The following is a 12,671-nucleotide window of genomic DNA, read 5'->3' as shown; positions in this document are numbered from 1 at the left end:
AAGACTGTTCTCATGCATCTCCTAGGGGTTCCTATCATGTAGAAGAAACCGCCATTTTTCTTGTTATCTCAGCTTCATTTGTTTGGACTCTAGGCCTTTGTCCTTGTGATCATCACCCTCTGGATGTTCTTGAGCTTCCCATTGTCCTTCCTAATATGTGGTGGGCAGCTGGATAGCACAGTGGATAGAGTACTGGGCTTGACATTAGGAAGATCTGAGTACAAATTCAACCTTAGACGCTTCCTAAATGTGCAAGTCACTTAAACCAACTGCCTCAGTTTTCTCATCTATAAAATGAGCTGAAGAAGGAAAATGGCAAACCACTCTAGCATCTCTGCCAAGAAAACTCCAAATGGGGTCACAAGGAGTTGGATACGACTGGAGAGACTGACCAACAACAACCACCACAAAAATGTGGGGATCGGCACAGAATACAGGACTCCTGACCCAGCCTGACCAGGGCAGGAAATAAAGGGATAAAATCACCTTCGTGATTCTGACCTTCATGCCTCTTTTTACACAGTCTAAGGTCACTGGCTTTCCCAGCTGTCCCAGCAGGCTGTTGACTCAAATTAAACTTGTGTTCATCTAAAACTCCCAGAGCTTATTCATTCAGACTTATCAAGCTACATCTCTCCACTTAGTACCTATGAGGTTGATTTAAAACCCAAAAATCTCCAAGGAAAGACTTTGCATTGCCTTAAGTTCTTAATAACGCCCACTGAACAGAAGCACCAGGTCCCTGGACATCCTACCAGGCTTTCAAAAGCGTTCAAGTTCAGACTTGGGGGGACAGAGAGAGAAAAGTTGTCAAATGCTTCTAGCCCCTTCCCAGGAAAGGAGAATCTTCTAACGTGGGGAAGAATATAATGGAGAGGAACATTCCCCTCAAAATGAACTCATGAGCAATGCTTCCTGCTTAGTATAGTATAATTTATAATAGTTATAATAGAACTAGACTCTGGTAAAACAAATCTCCTTCCACCATTCTCAATGTAAAGGGGCTATATCACTGCCTTCCCAGAACACCTCACTGCCCTGAATTCTTAGGCAGTGGACCAGAAAGTCCAAATCCATACAAAAATGGAGTGGCCATAAAATTCACAGTTGACAAGGGCCTTAGAGGTTGCTTAATTTTGTAGATAAGGGAACTGAGGTACTTACAGAGGGTAGATAATCTTTCCAAAGTTATATAGGTAATAAATTGCAGAATTTGAACTCAGGACTTAGGACTTCAAATCTAGTACTTCCCTAGATCTAGTTTAATTCACTCAAAGAAAGTCGTTCCCAGAGTCACACAAGTAGCAAGAACTGATTGATATTCAAACCCAGGTCCATATACCCCCAAATGCAAAGTGCTTCCTACACCCTAGAGATGGGAAGCTGCCTGATCCCAAATATCTATTCCTAGCGTCTCATCGGTTGTCAGGTGCCGGAGATTGGACACGGGAGCCCCTGACTGTCCTGGGAGCACGGACAAAAGGGAAGTATCCCCCCAGGGAGGGAGACAGCGGCAGCTTCTGGCCTTCATCTCAGTACAGATAATCCTACTTTTCCAAGCCCATCAAGACTCGTCCAACTCGGTGGCTTGGACAGTTTTAGCAAAATTAACCCGACTGGAGAACTTACGGCAAGGCAGGTGTCGTTCGGGTTAAAGCTCCGGAAGCCACAGCAGTTCAGATTTCTCTGGATGTCATTCCGGGCGCTGGCCGTGTTGTTCCATCCCACCTCCAGAAGCTGGCCCTGGAAAGCACATGGAACATCCACATTTTAAGGGGGCGGGGGGTCCTACAAGGCAGGAGCCAACTCGGAAACGTCAGTGACCCAAGGAAGGGGGGAAGAAGAGAGAGCCGGGCTCTGCAGCTGGGCTGGGGCTTCCTTCCCTGGGAGCCTTTCTGCACTAACTTCTTTCAAAGGGATGGGAAGGGGTTCCAGGAGAACTGCTCCTGTGCCAAGAGAGAGGGGCAGCTTCTGCCCATTCTCTGCATGGGTCTGTCTCTGCGTGTTTCTGAAGGAAAGGAAGCTTCTGAATCTGAGACTAAAGCTTCTTAGAACTTAATAACTCCCTCTGCCCAAGCAAATGGTTGTGCAGCTCGTAGCCCTGAGCTCGCTGGGATCTGAGTCATTCGCTGACTTGTCCAGGGGTCAGAGTTCTGCATCCCATGTGTCAAAGGTGGGACTTGAATCCAGCCCTTCCTGATACGAAGGCCGCACTGCCTCTTCAAATCGTTCACAGGGATAGGAGGGGGAGTGGACCGGAGATTTCATTCAGATAGGGAATTTTCCAGGTCAAGAAACTTTTACTGGAACACAGTCTGCAATTTGTAGCTGCAGAGACTTGCCTGGAACACTAAGGGACAAGGGGACTTGACGAGGGTCACACGACCGTGTGAATTCTAGCATTCAGGGTGGGACAGGAACCTGACTCCAAGACCAGTTTTCTGATCCTGGGACCAGGAAAACTTTTCTCCTTAAATGTAAAAAATGGGGGCGGGGAGGGGTAGGGAGAAGGAGGGGAAATTTTAGAACAGAACGTTTTGCAAAGGTCAATGTTGCCCATGCATATGTTTTATAAAGAAAAAGCTATAATAATAATAATAATGGAAATTTTTAAAGATGTAAAAAATGGGAGAGAACATTATTCTGAGAAATAGACCTTTAACAAAGGTCTATTTTTAACAAAAGGGTAACTTTTTCCAGCTTTCAATTCTCCCTCCAACAAGCAGGTACTGTGAAAATAATAATAATAATTTTAAAAAACTGTCACTAAAACAATACTGCAAATATTCCTAACCAAAGCCTCAGGGCATCTTGGTGAAGAAAAAGGAGGGAGGCCATGGAAGAAAACACTGGAAAGATGTAATTTTGGGATGACGGAAAGAGGGGAAAAGTCCAAGCCAGAGAGATGCTGTTACATCCCATGACTTCCCCCACTTTTCTTTAAGCTCACATCCCGGTGTACAGATGGGGACGATGGGTCTCCTTACCTGCTGTTCCTGGTTCAGGGCTAAGCAAGCACAGGACACCGAAAACTGGATGATGAAGACCAGTAAGAGAATGATCATGTACTGGGAGAGGAGTGAAGGAAACTTGTGTGCAGCCTTGGTGATCAAAGACAAACCCTGTCCAAGGTGCTGACCCTTCCAGGCGGAGATGTGGCCGGGGTGCAGAACCCCTTGGGATCACATTTCCAGAACATACGAGAAGGCTGGGCCCTACAGGGCAGACACTGAAGCATTAAGAAAACCAAAGAACTGCTTCTATTATAGCATAAAATGAGAATTTTTAAGCCAATAGTACATGCGCTATAATATGCTTACATAGTATGTTTACAACTATAAGCTACACACACATAAATGCACACCCTCTCTGTGGTTGTGAAGACACTGAAGAAGAGGCTCTGAATGCATGATTTCGTGGGTGTTGGGAATTCCCAAGTGAGCGAGAACACTTCCCTCACTAAGGCGGGCCGGCATCTTACGGCCTGGAGACTTGTCCAGAATCTCAGGCTGGCACGTGTCTGAGGCAGGTCTTGTGCCCAGGCCTGGCTGCCGTTCACACTGGTTCCTGCTGCCCTAAATACTCAGACTGCTCATGGGGTGGGAAGGTCAGAGGGCAGTTCTCCAATCAGCTTAGAGAGTTCCTGAGACGGCCAGAGATGCTCCCAGAGTCCCACACTTGTGGGCATCCGGTGCAGGACATTAGCCTTCAAGGCTGGTGTGCTCTGCCCACTGTGCCATACTGGCTCTTACCGATATTCAAATCTTAGAAAAGCCCATTTAATTCAGCAAAAACCCATTCCGCTCACTATGGAGATATAGAAAAGAAGAAGACAAAATATCCTTGTCCTCAAAGAACTTAGATTCTCCTGAGGGAAAACCAGCAATTGCCCTGGGGAATGAACACCAAGGAACCCCAAGGATTCATTTCCAGAGGGAGGCAGAGCTGGCAGCAGGAGATGAGGAAAGCCCAGCCACCTTGTACTCTGGAGGAAGGGGGGAAAACCAGGTTAGGTCAAGGAGGTCCAGCCATTGAAATGGTCCCACCGTGCTGCACCCGAAGCAGCCTTTGCTTCCTCCTGAACTAAGCTACAAAATCCAATGAGTTTCAGCATAAATAGGTGAAAGAGATAGACTCATTAGAGCAATCCTGGGGCTCCTTCCAGCAACGAGCCAGTAACCCCAGATGGAGAATCCTAAGGACATTCGGTTCCATGTTTACTCCTGGGACTTAGAGTTTTGCTTGGAGGAAGAACACAAGCCAGTCAATGTCGGGTTTCCATTCCCCATGGTTGAGAGGAATGGGGTGAAAGGAGATGGTTTTTAAACCTTCTCAATTCTATATCCAGGCTCCCAAAGGATGCACATAATACGTTTTTCAGCAGCTATTTTAACTATCTCATCTTTAAATTCAGCATCCAGACTTTTGAAAAGAAAACCCCAAGGATACCACAAGGCAAAATCAAAGAGACTTTATCCCAGGTCTTAATGGGTATTCTTTGCTGACTTAGGGGGCAGCAGATTTCCTTTCCTCACCACTTTGCTTATGCTAAATCTACCATTTTTTGTGAATTTCAATCAGATACTTCATAATATCAAGGACCAGAGGTGCAAGATAATGCTGGGTGATGGAGGAAAAGAAGCTTAGGATTAAAATAAACCATAAAGTAGATAATCCCTATAGGGATAAAACAATCTTTTTTTTTTAACACAATCAGCTTTATTAAAATAAACTAACTTTCCTTTCAGACTCTTCCCTAAATCACCCACCATCATACTGCCAATAGTGGCTGAATGGAATACAAACTTTCCATATATAATGTAAACCCTCCTGTGAAAAGTCACTATTCCTTTTTCTCTTTGTATCCCCCAACACTAAGCATGGTGACAAGCACATAGTAGGTGCTTAATAAATGCTTATCACATTGAATTATTTGAGCAGGGTATGGAAGCAAGTGTATAATGAGTGCTCAAGAAATGTCTTCATTGAGCATTTTGGGAAGATCAGGGAGGTATTCAGCCAGTGACTAAGTATATTCTAGGTTCCTAGTCTCTCCATCTCTCAAGAGCAAAATACAGCCCACACCCGGGAAGTGAGCAAGCCATATGCTGCCGAGTTCCTGTACTCTGAGAGAAAGTGGCCAATTCCCATTGTTCACCTCTGCCTCGGTGGATAATACCCGTGAGCAAATATTGATCAAGTGACACAGCACTGGGCAGCCTGGGTCACATCCAGAGAGAAGAAAAGGATTCTCACATGGGACCCAATCAACAAGTGCAAATTAAGTGCTGACTCTGTGCCAAGCCCTACGTGGGCACTGAAGCCACAAAAAACAGACACCACATTTCCTGCCCAAAAAGCTTCCTCTCTGCTGAACTTTTAGTACTTGAAGCACCTGCCATCTGGCTAATGTGGAAATTCTCTTTACCAACAGAGGCTAAGACACATTTAACTTAGTTGATAGTCTGAAAGAGCCTGTTGTAGCCAAAGATTATTACATAGAGACCAACTAACTTCCCCGAATTGAGACAAGCTGATCCTTGGGTAGCAGAACATAGGAGCAAAGGTTTAGAACCAGAAGCTGCCTTGGATTTATCTAGTCCAATTCCCTTAATTTGATAGATGAGGAACAGGCCCACAGAGGTGAAGTGGCTTAATGAGTGTCTGCTGAATTGAATTAAATTGAATTGTTCAGTCATAGAGATCAAAAGGGACTGAACTGGAATTGTAACTTGAGTCTTCTGGCTCGAAATCCATCCTTTCCCAGAATGCCTTTAGACAATCAACCAGTGGGCCCATACATAAAGCTTTTCCTTGGGGTCGGTGGGACATAACAGAGACTTCCAGAGTCCCAGATCCACTCCCCAGGCTGCAATGAAGAACTGCAGCAGGGATTCTTCAATGGATGTAAATACTCTTGCATTACTTGACCTTCACTAGTTTAAGACTTGAATAATAATTTTAGAAAAAATACTTTCTACTGTGAAAGGCAAAGTGACAGCCGGGAGTCAGAAAAATCTGATTTCAAATTGATAGATTTTGATAGATACTAGCTGAGTAATTATGGGAAAGTCCCATACCCCCTCAGTGTTCTCAGTCAATTCTCTCAGACCAAATGCTTGCCGAAGAGTTGGAGATTAGCATCAACAGATAGATTTCCTGCCCCAGGATACCAATGAAATCACAATTCTAAAACTACATAATTGATTAATCCTATTAAGTAAGTAGTTAATAGCAAATGAAGGCTGTAAAGAAGATGGAAAAGCAAAAAACCAAAACAATCCTCCCTCCCCCAACTCCACATCATCCCCAAAGGATACAAAGAACAGCAACACCTGGTGATGCTTCACGGCACCAATCAGTCCCACCAGTGCGATCAGGAAGAGGAAAATGCCAACGGCAATGACCACGCCAACAACTCGGAGGCTAGAGATCAGGCCAAAGCCAATTCCCCAAGCAGCGATCCCAATCAGCAACAGGCTAACCAGCTGCAAAAAAAAAAAAAAAAAAAAAAAGGAAGAAGAAATGAGATCTATTTAGATATACAACGTTTCCTGCAAGGTTAGAAATACAAAGATAAAAATCAAACAATCTCTGCCCTCAAAGAGCTTACATCTGGAAAAAAAATTTTTATTGGAAATGGTTAATATCTGGCAAAATCTATCTCTAAGTACGGAGGCAAACAAGGTCATCACAGATCGAGGGCTAAAGAGGACCATCCAATCCTTTTAATTTGTAGAGAAGGAAACGGAGGCCGGTAGTGAATAAGTGATTTGTCCAATGGCACACAATAAGGGTGGAACAGCTGGGATCAGAGGCCTTGAATTCGAATCTCAGCTCTACCACTTCTATCTTAGTCACTTAACCTAGCTAGGTCTCAGTTTCCTCATCTAGAAGATGGTAGGGTTGGATTTGATGATTCTGCAGAGGCTTTCCAGCTCTCAATGGCAGAACTGAGATCCAAATCCAGGCTCTGCAGCTCCTGCCGGCCCAAGGCTTCTCTGGATTCCACCACATTCGCAATTCACCATCTGACAAGATTTTTGCTTCGGTCAAAGATAGTACATTCCAAATCAAGCAGACTTTGATAAATGATGAGAAAAGAGAAAAGATATAAAGTTGCTCTTTATATTTAATGCATGTTCTGTGGTGGAAGACTATTTCAAAAGATTTGTGGTGGAAAATGTCATCCCATTTGTGGATCGAAGTATAGTATTTTCACCTTTTTTTGTTTGCTTGCTTTTTTCTGTCTTGTGGAGTTTTCCCCCACTTTTGGTCTGATTTTTCTTACACAAGACAAACATAGAAATATGTTGAAAAGTATTGGATAGGTATAAATTATATCAGATTGCTTGTTTTCTTGGAGAGAGGGAAGGAAGGAGAGAGAGAAAAATTGGAACATAAAATCTAACCGGAAATTGAAAGCCGAACTAAAATAAAACAAATCAGAAAAAAAAAGTAATTAATGCATGTTAATTGTGTTTCCACCAGTTCTGAGCTGAGGAATCCACTACCAAATACTGATGGGAAGTCAGCCTGGCTCGGAGAGCTCTCTGCAGAAGACCACCCCTTACCATTTTCACAAGCCTTGGGACGGATCAGCAGCAGTGGGGCTGAGCAGGGAGAATGGGCAAAGAACCGTGGAGACCCCCAAACATATCCAGGGACTACAAAACTGTAAGTCATTCAGAGCCATTCTCTAGAACTCAAGAATGGGTTTGGAAAATGTGAGTGGGATAAGATGACAATGAGAGGCAGAGTTTGAGAGACACCGGAAAGAAGTACCCAAGGCTTTTAAATAGAATGGCTGCTGACGAAAGTCTGGAGATGACATATTTATAGAAGCATCCAATTCAACAAGCACTTGTCAGTGCCTAATACGTGGCAGGCAAAAGAGCTGAGGACACAAAGCAGCCCCTCGAGGCAGGGAGTGTACATTCTCCACTGGGACATCACCAATACACAGAGAAAGAACAGGGAGAATGTGTGCATGGTCAATGCAAAGTGATTCCACGTTAGGAAGAGAATGACCAGATCAATTCTGATTTGGAGAAGACCTCTTGAAAAAGAAGATAGCATCTGAAAGAAACCATTTGAAATGTGTGATATCCACACCCATATATATGTACCTATGTATAGATGGATATACTATGTGCATAGATGGCAAACAACTGGCTTTTATCTTAGGGAGGAGCAAAAACTCAGGGAAAATTTAAATTGAGGCAAATTTTAGGTACATTGTGCTCTTTTCATCTCATTGCCACTTTGGTTTAGGAACAGAAAAACCTTCTATATATAATGTGGTTTGTTTCTAAAATTATCCCATTTGTTGGATTATATTTTAAACCGACTTACTTAGACAATGATTATAATTTAACTAAATAGATTTGCGCCTGCAGTAGAGGGGTTGTGAGCTGTATGGCAGGGGGATCCACCTCCACAACCACAATCCCAGTTCTCTTAAATACTGAAGGGAAAAGAAAATTGTTTTTGAATATTTACTAGCATGAAAGCTAGACGCGGCATCCAGCCTTAGCATATCAGCAACTCAGGGTTTTCAAGTTTCTTTGTGTTTCTCATAAACAGGCAAAGAAAAAAATCACCAAAATCAGGGGCAAAGGAAGGCAGTTACTACACTCTGGCCTTCCTAACCATCTGGTATCAAACAAACATAGATGGAAAGCCACCTTTTTTTTGGGGGGAAAGGAGCAGAGACTTCTTGAAAAACTCACTGATAGGCACAGAAACTTGGGCTGGGTCACCCACTGTCCACAGGCACTGCTTCTGAGGATGTTTCTCCTTTCTTATTCCAAGGCCATCAGAGAAGAGACAACTACTCTGGAATGACTCTGAAGCAGTCTTTCCTTCTCTCCACATTGTTCCACTGATCTCTAAGGAATCAAGGGTGAAGGGTCCCAAATAGAACCATTTCTTGGCTGAGCCACAGAAGATAGAGGAGCTTGAATGCACCAATAAGGAAGGATTGAAAAGGAGCTTCCATCAGTATGTCATATTATAATAGTTATAGCTGGTATTTCTTGAAATATCAGCCTTTATTCCTAGCCCAATGAGCTGACAATGGTCTATATTCAGGGTATTTCCAACAGTGAGACTGCTGGTCTCAAAACCCAGGCCAAAGCAACTGCAGGTTTATCATCATGATCTTTTTTCTTTTGAATTTAATGTACAGCAGGAATCTTACAAAAACTAATATGATCTGATCTCCCAGGGTGACAGAAAAATCTTTCTATGACAGTTTTTAGAAACTATTGTCTGGGTCAGAAAACTAGAAATATTATACAACTACCTTCTCGTGAGCAATGAGTCCATAAACATCTATGACCACATCAATATGGGTGCTCCTTCCCACAGATGGCCACAGGGTAAGTCCTATGGACTCTGAACTGGCAGCTGCCAGTCTTGCCTAGTCATAGACATGACTAGGGTACCATGTCTATTCTCTGTTTAAAAAAAAATGGCTCCTGCTTACTACAGACCTGAATGTAAACTCCTCAAACTGGTAGAGAAGGCGCTCCATCACTCCATCCCATGTTACCAAGTACGATACCAACCTCCTTCATAAACTATCTACCCTCATCCAATCCGATTACCTTCTAACACTGATCCTCCATGCTAATCAGACAAGCCTCCTCACCATTATACAAACCAGCCACTCTCATCTTTGCCTTTGCACAACTCCTACATATAGTCTGCTGAACCAATCAAATCCCACTTATGCTTTTCAAGGCCCAGCAGAAATCCGCCCAGCTTTCCTGACTGCTCCGGCTATCAGTGGTCCTAGTAGACTTCTTCCCTGAAGCATGGGGCACTCGGGTCACACTTTCCTTGTGATATTATCTTATTGTTCCTTGTTCTTTCAGAGACTTTGCAACTCTTACAACTAGATTGAAAGCTCCTTCAGAGAAGGAAAAAACTTTGACCCTTTGGGGTAACTGGTACAGAGAGGAGCACGAGTGCATTTCTACTACACTGTTTGCTGCTGTCCAGTTGTCAGTCATGCTCTGAATGACCCATGGAACACAGCACACTAATACTGTCTGTCCAGAGAGTTTTCAAGGCAAAAAGAAAAAAAAGAAAAAAAGTAATGATTTGCCATTTTCTTCTCCAGGAGATTTAGGCAAACAGAGATTACAGTCACACAGCTACTATGTTCTTGGGGGCAGATTTGAACTCAGTTCTTACTGTATTAAACACTGAAATACTCCTAGTGTGGGAGTTCCCTTCAGATGGCTACTTGTCTCTGAACCATAAGAAAAAACCAGGAGTTCAAGGTACTGAAAGATTAAGTAGTTTGTTCAGAGTCACTCAGCTAGTAAACATCAGAGATGAGATTCAAATCCAGTTCTTAATGCTTCTAGTCACTACCCTCAGATCACCACATTTCAAATCTGAGATCATTAAAACTCATATGATAGAATCAAAATCATTGCAAAATGATTTTATCAATGACTTGTATAAAGACATAGACCGTATGTATATCAGATCTTTGGATGACGCTAAGCTGGATGAATAGCTAGTATACAAAATGACAACATCTGGATCCCAAAAGGTGTTGAGAAGACATGGCAATGGGTCAAATCTAGCAATGAAATGGAGAAAAAGTAAATTTTCACTTCTTTCAGTTAAGTTCAAAAAGTCAATTTCCCAAGTATAAAATGGCAGAGATTTATCTACTCTATTGGGGTGTGTGTGTGTGTGGGGGGGGTAACCTGGAAGGTTCAGTGAGCTGTGAATATAATGAATCAATGGTGTGATAGAGAATCCAAGAAAGCGAATATGACTGGAGAACACATTAAAAGAGGGCTAGCCCAATCTCTCATTACCTTGTTAACATCCTCAACACTTCATCCTTGGGCTTTCTGCTGATGGGGTAGCCTGGTAGAAGCAGTCTTTGATTTTTGAAACTGCGTGTGTTCTGAAACTTTACTTTCCAATCAGTGTTTTGAAATGTTTACTTCATTATATTAAAAACAACGACGACGACAACTTCAAAATGGCGGGGAGAGAGGAGAAGAAGGGAGGGGAGGGAAGGAGAGGGGAAGAGATGATAATCAGTACTTTGTTGGTATGAAAATAAATTTATTCTTAGGTTATTTTACTATTGCCACCCCATTTAAAGTATGGCCCTGAGTGTCATTTCCAGACCATATCAGAGCATAATTTTGATGTTGTTTCTAGGGAGAAGTTCATCCCAAGGACTTCTAAGATGGGGTGCTAGGAATATGAGAAATGCTTCTTGGATCCTCAAAGGCAGTGACAACAAGGACACCCAAGGGAGGGAAACAGTAAGAGCATAGAAATGGGAAAGAATATGGCAGAACAGAAAGTCCCAGGTATCAGAGTAGGAGGTAAGAAAGGCTCATTGATTGGCCATCGTGTTGCAATGAGAAAAACACCATAAACTAAGAGTCAGAAAAGCCATGTTTCAAAATGCCACTGCATTTGAAGAAGGGAGAAGGGAGTTTGAATCCCTTCCCTAACACTTACTCTGACTTCTCCTCTTCCGGAGTTGGTTTCTTCATCTGAAAAAGCCTTCGGGCACTGTCATACAACCTGGCAATGGGCTCTGGGGCCTTGCCATCCACCCTGCAGCTGACCCCTTCTCTGTGTGGCTTCCCCTAATTAGAATGAGATTACTGGAGGGCAGGGCCCATTTTGCTTTTCTGTTTGCATAATAAAATACTTGACAGCTACCTTTTCATTCATTTATGGGCTCCTCTGAGGCTTCTCTGGCTCTAACTCCAAGACTCCTTGACAGTTACTGATTATGTAACCATCACAAGGTAGTCAACTTCTGCGCCTCAGTTTCCTCCTCCTGCCAATGAAGATCAATGCCTTCTCTGCAACTTAGGATCTTTGCTGACTACAGCACTGAGCAGTTAAAGGACTTGTCTAATGTCATACAGCCAGTATATTGCAGAAATGGGGCTAGAACTTGGCCTTCCTGGCTTCAAAGGCAGCTTTTTAATCACGAATCCACGCTGCCTCTATAAATTTTTAAAAGTTACACAAACGTCACAGGTTATTAATAGGCAAAAAGAAAAGACAATTCTCCAAGCCCATCACTGCCCGGGTGTTCTGAATTGGGGCAATAATAGGGTAAATGATAAGGGGCAGCTGGGTCATACAGTGGATAGAGTGCTATTCATGGAGTCAGGAAGTTCAAATCTGGCTTCAGGCACTTACTAGCTCCGTGATCCTGGGTAAAATCACTTTACCCTCTTTACCTTAGTTTACTCGTCTGTAAAATGAGCTGGAGAGGAAAATGGAAAACTCCAAAGGGGGTCACTAAGAGTTGAACATGACTTAACAACAATAACAACAGGCAAATGATTCCGGAACGTCTTCCTATGTAGTCCTGCCCTATTGCCAGGGGACCAAGCACGTAATAATCACGATGGTTAAAGTTTCCAAAATGTCTATTTTTTAAAAAAGTTAATGTTGAAAAGAGTTTCTGTAACATAGTCTTACTTTATGGATTGGGATGATATGGATTAGGATGCTAATGTTCTCAATTCAGCCCCAGCAAAGTCTCACCATTTTAAGAATGAGGAGCTTCACCAGTGTCTCCTCGAAATTTTGACTTCATCTCTTTCTGCCTGTAAAAGATGAGTAAGGTCTCATTTGTCCTTACCGGGGAAAATAAATGG

General features: G+C 43.0%; 1 protein-coding gene across 1 annotated transcript in view; it reads right to left on the bottom strand.

The window, feature by feature from the left end:
• TSPAN13 (tetraspanin 13) overlaps positions 1 to 12,671 on the bottom strand; it is a 32,157-nt gene that overhangs the window by 5,289 nt on the left and 14,197 nt on the right. Inside the window, exons 2-4 of the mRNA XM_051963621.1 lie at positions 6,321 to 6,488; positions 2,988 to 3,068; positions 1,630 to 1,743 (exon numbers count right to left, since the gene is read on the bottom strand). Coding sequence (XP_051819581.1) covers positions 1,630 to 1,743; positions 2,988 to 3,068; positions 6,321 to 6,488 — 363 coding nt within the window. The remainder of the gene's footprint in view (positions 1 to 1,629; positions 1,744 to 2,987; positions 3,069 to 6,320; positions 6,489 to 12,671) is intronic.

This window comes from Antechinus flavipes, chromosome 5 (assembly GCF_016432865.1).
Source record: "Antechinus flavipes isolate AdamAnt ecotype Samford, QLD, Australia chromosome 5, AdamAnt_v2, whole genome shotgun sequence".
Classification (NCBI taxonomy): domain Eukaryota; kingdom Metazoa; phylum Chordata; class Mammalia; order Dasyuromorphia; family Dasyuridae; genus Antechinus; species Antechinus flavipes.
The sequence above is the reverse complement of the archived record's forward strand: the minus strand, read 5'-3'. Positions and strand labels throughout refer to the sequence as shown.